The sequence below is a fragment of the Lathyrus oleraceus genome, chromosome 7, assembly GCF_024323335.1.
Source record: "Lathyrus oleraceus cultivar Zhongwan6 chromosome 7, CAAS_Psat_ZW6_1.0, whole genome shotgun sequence".
Classification (NCBI taxonomy): Eukaryota; Viridiplantae; Streptophyta; class Magnoliopsida; order Fabales; family Fabaceae; genus Lathyrus; species Lathyrus oleraceus.
The window spans coordinates 266,116,788-266,123,149 of NC_066585.1; the positions used below are offsets into that span (position 1 = coordinate 266,116,788).

Sequence of the window (6,362 nt, forward strand, 5' to 3'; positions counted from 1 at the left end):
CATCTTCTCTACGGTAAGCGCATTTAAGCATTTAGATTTGCCCCTAATTGGGGTTGTCCTAACTAGATTGGACATAATAAAGCTCCCAAACTAGCAAAACATTTCAACATTGATTTAACCTGACCATAATGAGAAGGAACCACTCCAACATCTGCTACTTCTAACAACCATTTGATATTCGACACTCCCTTCGATTGATTATTACTTGAAAAATAAACCGCCAATATAAATTTGCTTTGAGAGCTGGCACTAACATTGTTAGAAGGATTAGTCTTTACATTTACGCGCAGATGATATCCTTTTTATTCAGAGAAAATGTACCTTAAGAGAACATAAAAACTCCATGCTGGAACGCAATAACACAAAGTTATCATTTTCTTATCCCTTCATTCTAAATTCCACAAACATGTGGTAGATAGATACAACTTTGTTGGCTCCTATTTAACCATCTAAATCGGTAGTTGGTCCCATGCACTCTTACAGTTAAAGTGTGACCAATGACCATTTGTTTGTTTCTTCATAAGCCACCACGTGTTCATAACCATCCAAAGTACATTCATTACAATCTGAAATAATTCCTCTCCAATAATCATGATAAAATATCACTGTTTTAGCTATCATTTATCACTGAAAACGTGTTGTACGTTGGTTGTACAATGCACACACATCAACTTTTCCTATAAAAAATCCTCATTCACTTTCAGCAAATTCACATTCAACTAACAATAACAATGTTGCCAAGAAGTAGAACTCTTCCTAGCAGAATCTACCAAGGAGTTGTAAGAGCAATTTTAATCTCTTTTTTTTAATAATTTTTTTATATGTTTGATATATTCAATTTTCTATTACAGATAGAAGAGAGGAAAGATATCAGACACTACATAGAATTGGAACCACTGCCTAAAATCAGAACTGAGACTAAACCAATCACCATTCAGTCCAAGTGCTTCGACGACGATGGTCGCGTCAAGAGAACAGGTTCAGAATTTACACTATATTTAACATTTTGACTTAATACTAAATCTCGTAGTAGCGAGTTTGATTCCTAATGAATCGATTGTTGTATTGTATTGCAGGAACATTTTGGACAGCAACGGCACATATCATCACTGCTGTGATAGGCTCGGGAGTTCTTTCGTTGTCATGGGCAATAGCTCAGCTTGGTTGGGGTGTTGGACCTGTTGTCATGCTTCTATTCGCGGTCATCAATCTCTATACTTCCAGTTTACTAACACAGTGTTACAGAACAGATGATTCTGTTGCTGGACCGAGAAATTACACCTACACGGATGCAGTAAAGTCTATCTTAGGTAACATCGAGATCAAGAACATGTAATGTATTCATGTGTGGTGTGTTTATATGTAACTAGATTTGATTGTGTCATTGTTTTTGAGTTTCAGGAGGAAAGAAGTTTAAAATTTGTGGTTTGATTCAATATGTGAATCTGTTTGGAATTGCGATTGGATACACTATTGCTGCCTCGGTTAGCATGATGTGAGTTGCCAAAGCATATGTGCCATTAATTATTTATTTTCGGTTTTATTAACTGTATTGATGCTGTGTTATTGACATTTCTGCCTGTTTCTTAGGGCCATAAAAAGGTCAAATTGTTACCACGAGAGTCATGGAAATGATCCATGTCATATGTCAAGTAATGTGTACATGATAGCATTTGGTATAGCAGAAGTGATACTTTCTCAAATCCCGGACTTTGATCAAGTTTGGTGGCTATCTATAGTTGCAGCTATCATGTCCTTCACTTATTCTGTGGTTGGATTGGGTTTAGGTGTGGCCAAAGTAGCAGGTACAAGTAGAAATGTGTATACAGAAACTATAGTTATCTTTTCTTATGCAACTTCTCACTCTTATTTTTCATCATGTAGAAAATAGAACTTTTCATGGTCGCTTGATGGGAATTAGTATTGGCACAGTGACACCAGCTGGAACAGTCACTGCCACACAGAAAATATGGAGGAGCTTACAAGCCTTAGGAGCAATGGCTTTTGCATACTCCTTTTCAATTATCCTCATTGAAATTCAGGTAATTCAGATAATGCACATCATGATAATATACACATTTCTTTATAGAATGCACAATGTTACATAGGAAAACATGTTTGTTCTGTTGCATAGGACACCTTAAAATCTCCTCCTGCTGAGCACAAGACCATGAAAAAGGCCACTATGTTGAGCATCACGGTTACTACAACGTTCTATATACTATGTGGAAGCATGGGTTATGCCGCCTTTGGAGATCATGTACCTGGAAATCTCTTGACTGGTTTTGGATTCTATAACCCTTATTGGCTTCTTGACATTGCCAACTTTGCAATTGTTGTGCACCTTATTGGAGCATACCAGGTATTATATCTTACTACTCTTAAGCCCATATGCGGCACCAACACTTCAGATTAAATGCGTCTATGGTGTCAGAGACGACCGATACACATGCTTGGTATCTGTATGTCGATCAGATTTAACTGTAAATTATATTGTGTTAGGTATTTTCCCAGCCCTTTTTTGCATTTGTTGAGAAGTGGAGTGCAAGTAAGTGGCCGAAAAACAAGTTTGTGACAGCAGAATATGATATAACAATTCCCTGCATTGGAGTGTACAAACTCAACTTCTTCCGCTTAATATGGAGGACTATTTTTGTGCTGTTGACAACCATCATAGCCATGCTATTACCATTTTTCAATGATGTAGTTGGATTACTTGGAGCTTTTGGATTCTGGCCATTAACAGTTTATTTCCCAATAGACATGTACATCTCACAGAAAAAGATTGGAAAATGGACTAATAGGTGGCTTGGACTTCAGATGCTTAGTGGATGTTGCCTCATCATTTCAATATTGGCTGCTGTTGGATCCATTGCTGGGGTGGTTTTGGATCTCAAGACTTATAAGCCATTCAAAACTAGTTATTAAGTGAAAAGTACACTCTTGGAGAGTTTGATTGTATCATTAACTGTTGGAAACAGATGTATTTTAGAATGAAAGTTATGGTTTGAAATATGCCATATTTGAATGTATACAAATCTATGTGCAATTACTATACCTAAGACAGTAAACCAGTGGAAAAATATTAATGCAGTTTATATATTTTACATCAGATAAAAACAAAACTGATAAGCAACCTTATCTAAAACATGTTGAAGAACCTATATTTTGGACTAGTAGAAATGTAAAAAAAATACAATCCATTTTTCCTTAGTTGATTCTCATTCTCTTGTTGCCATGATTGAGTTCTTATTTTTTAGCCTTCAGTTGAGTAGAACTTGCTTGTGCAGCAGCTTTAGCCATTGTTGTTGGTTTGATCACACTCTTGGGGTTGAGTGCCTTCCTTAGTTTGAACACAGCCAAAGCTGTACCAATTGCATGCCCTGCAGCGCCAAACCCTTCATTTGTAACCTCGCCTGCTTGTTCTCCATATCTAATATATAACCAAAACAAACAAGAAAAAAACGTCAATCATACCGAATCATGATATATAACAGAAAATTAAATTAGAGAGAATTAATTAAACTTACTTATGTGAAACTAGTCCAGTGGTCACAACTGATGAAGTAGACATAACATTCCTTCCAGCTACTTCTGCAGCATCACACACCTTATCTGAACATCATATGCAAAAAGCCAAAGAATCAATGGTCAAGAACAATAAATAAGCACTTAATTAATAAATTCAAAGATAAAAATTAACTTACTGAATCCATCAAGGGTAGCAAGTACAATTTCTCCAGGAAGAAGACTGAATAACTTCTTCCCCGGTTTCGAGTTCACCACTGAACTAGTAAAGAATCCAGACACCTTAACAACACCAGAGAGAACACCAAGAGCCACTTTCTCTGACATCTTTGTCAACTTCTTAACCCTGAAAAAACTCAAACATAAATAACAACATCAAAAACTATATAAAAAAGCATGCAGTAACTGAATTCACATATATATAAAACTTGCGAATTTTCAAATTTTCGAACCTTTTCATGCTCGCCATGGCATGTGGACTAATTTGTGATTGAGAAGAACCAGGTTGCAACCTCTTCTTCATGAAATCATTCCCCCATTTCAGTCTCTCCACAGTAACATCTCCACAAAACAGAATCCCTCTGATCATTTGTCCTGATCCTGCCGCAATCCATCTTGCAAATCTTCCATTGTAATCCTCCACGTTTGGTGCCAACGTTGTCCAGTAAGCAGCCGCAGAACTTTCCTCCAAAACTTCCTTTTTCTCCAAAACCTCCCACCCTTTCACACCCTTCACCTTCTCCACAGAAAGAAAACTATACTTTTCAAGAACCTTATCAAGTTCCTTCAAAACCAAACCTTTCTCTTGCCCTTTTGTTGCAACCGTCATTCCATAGTTCAACACTTCAGACTCAATATCTTCTTTACTATTACTCTGTGGAACCTTAAGTGTGAAAAAGTAATGGTCCTCGTCGAGTTTCACAGTTGAAACGTCTTTGGCTAATGGCCATTGGATTTGATCGCCGATGCGAGCGATAACTGCTGCTACGTTGTTTCCTTCTTTAAGGCTTACTATGGTTAAGTCGCCGGAAGCTAAGTGGACGCTTGAATCTTTTTCTATGAGATGGAGAATCACGTCGGGGACAGTGACGAGAACATGTTCTGATGGTTGTTGTTGTTGTTGTTGTTGTGCAGGTTTTGGATATTCTGGTGAGAGATTATCAGTGGTGATTGATGGATACATGGATGAAGAGGAAGATGAATGGGAGAAGGGAGAATTTGCGTCTGGATTGGTGGATTCAACTTGAGGGTAGAATGATGTTTTTTGAGACATAGTAGTTGTGTTTTTTGAAGTGAGGAAGAGAACGAATGTGATTATGAGAATATGTATAATAGTTAGTATAAGATATTGAGGAGATTTATTTGTATTTATAAAGATGGAACAAAACCGACATGTGGAAGAAAAGAAGACGTGGCGGTGGAGAGTACGTGTAGTAACTGTGGAGGTTGAGAGATGTTACTCTGCCGACTTATTGATGCTGTTATTTCTTTCTCTTTAAGAAACTGATGATTGATTTGATTATGGAACGAACGGAGAATCATTCAGAAATTCCCGCGTTGTTTTTTGTATGGGTTGCTCTTTCCACGGTTACGAGTGTTTCCTTACCAGATTATGAGTTTTCCTTATCACAAAATTTAAAAATGTTTTAAGAATTTAAAGATATATCTATGGACAAATTATTTTTATCATTTTTTTTAGATTACATTAAATTATATTATATTGAAAAGGCATCCCTTTTATATAGAATTTATTTTAGAGATACTTATGTATATGTAAAAGCTATGTCCGTAGATGCATTCTTTAAAGTGAGTGGTTTGAAGATGCATCTATTGATACTTTTGTTTTATATCCCGCGTCAGATTTTCTCTCTTCCTCTTTTTTCATTTTCTAAAAAGTTCTCAAAACAAATTTGTAACATTCCAACTTCTCTTCCATTCATTCAAGTTTCTATGATTAGAGCTCTGCAACATTCGAGCTTCTCATACCTTAAAGTTACTTCTCATCATTTTGATTAGGTAAGTATTTCAAAATTTAATCTCTTCTTATTTTTTGATTTGTGGTTAGTTGTTTAAGTTACTTTAGTTGTTTTAGATAGTAATTTAAACAAAATTGATAGCCTACAAGCACTATTATAAATAACGCTTCTAATGTCGCACGTGAAAGAGATGTAACCTCAGCTATCGAAGCGACGTAACGAAGGGTAACATGAAAAGATGTCACTTAACACCTCGAATAATGAAAAACTGAGGGATAAAATTATCTGATCATGGGTTCAAACCCCAACATCTGTATTTTTATTATTTACAAAAACAACGCCTCATACATCTCCGTTTATTTAACACCCCCCCCCCCCCCCCTTCTTGTGTATTTTTCTCACCTTCAGTTGGTATCAGGGCCCGACTATTCTTATTTCACTTAACAATGAAACAGAAAAGATCCAGTGAGAAAAAACTACTCAAGCAGCGACTCATTTTTCCTTGAAGTTTCCTCCATCATTACAAAATGGAAACCGCATAAGGAAAAATCTACTCTAAGTCAGTTTTTTGTGAGTATGAAAGGATTTTTAATCTTTAAACACTGACTCGTGGGACAAGTGTGTTTTTTGAAGAAATCAAGAAACATTTTCTGCTTTAAGTCATTTTCTTTGTGAGTATGAAAGGATTTCTTAATCCTTAAGTCAGAAAAACTACATATCAGATTTCCATATTCTCAAAAGTCAGAAAAACTAGAAGATGCTTCTATTTAAGAAGATTCTAATGGGGATTCTAATAATGAGGAAATTACCTTCCTTTTCAAGAGACTTCAACATCTAACCAACTGTAACAATAGATTC

General features: G+C 36.1%; 2 protein-coding genes across 2 annotated transcripts; one reads left to right on the plus strand and one right to left on the minus strand.

The window, feature by feature from the left end:
* The first annotated feature begins 552 nt into the window (after positions 1–552).
* LOC127105767 (amino acid permease 4) lies at positions 553–3,038 on the plus strand. The gene is made up of 8 exons (XM_051042974.1): positions 553–779; positions 852–978; positions 1,077–1,310; positions 1,402–1,495; positions 1,591–1,805; positions 1,885–2,042; positions 2,135–2,362; positions 2,503–3,038. Exons 1-8 carry the CDS (start codon positions 732–734, stop codon positions 2,926–2,928), a joined length of 1,530 nt encoding a protein of 509 aa, XP_050898931.1. The 5' UTR covers positions 553–731; the 3' UTR covers positions 2,929–3,038.
* Positions 3,039–3,075: 37 nt separating this feature from the next.
* On the minus strand, positions 3,076–4,984 carry LOC127105768 (protein EARLY-RESPONSIVE TO DEHYDRATION 7, chloroplastic; the record flags this gene model as incomplete). The annotated part of the gene is made up of 4 exons (XM_051042975.1): positions 3,076–3,433; positions 3,531–3,615; positions 3,708–3,874; positions 3,981–4,984. Coding segments are annotated over 4 exons (1,440 nt in total), but the record flags the coding sequence as incomplete, so codon positions are not given.
* Between the last annotated feature and the right edge of the window lie 1,378 nt (positions 4,985–6,362).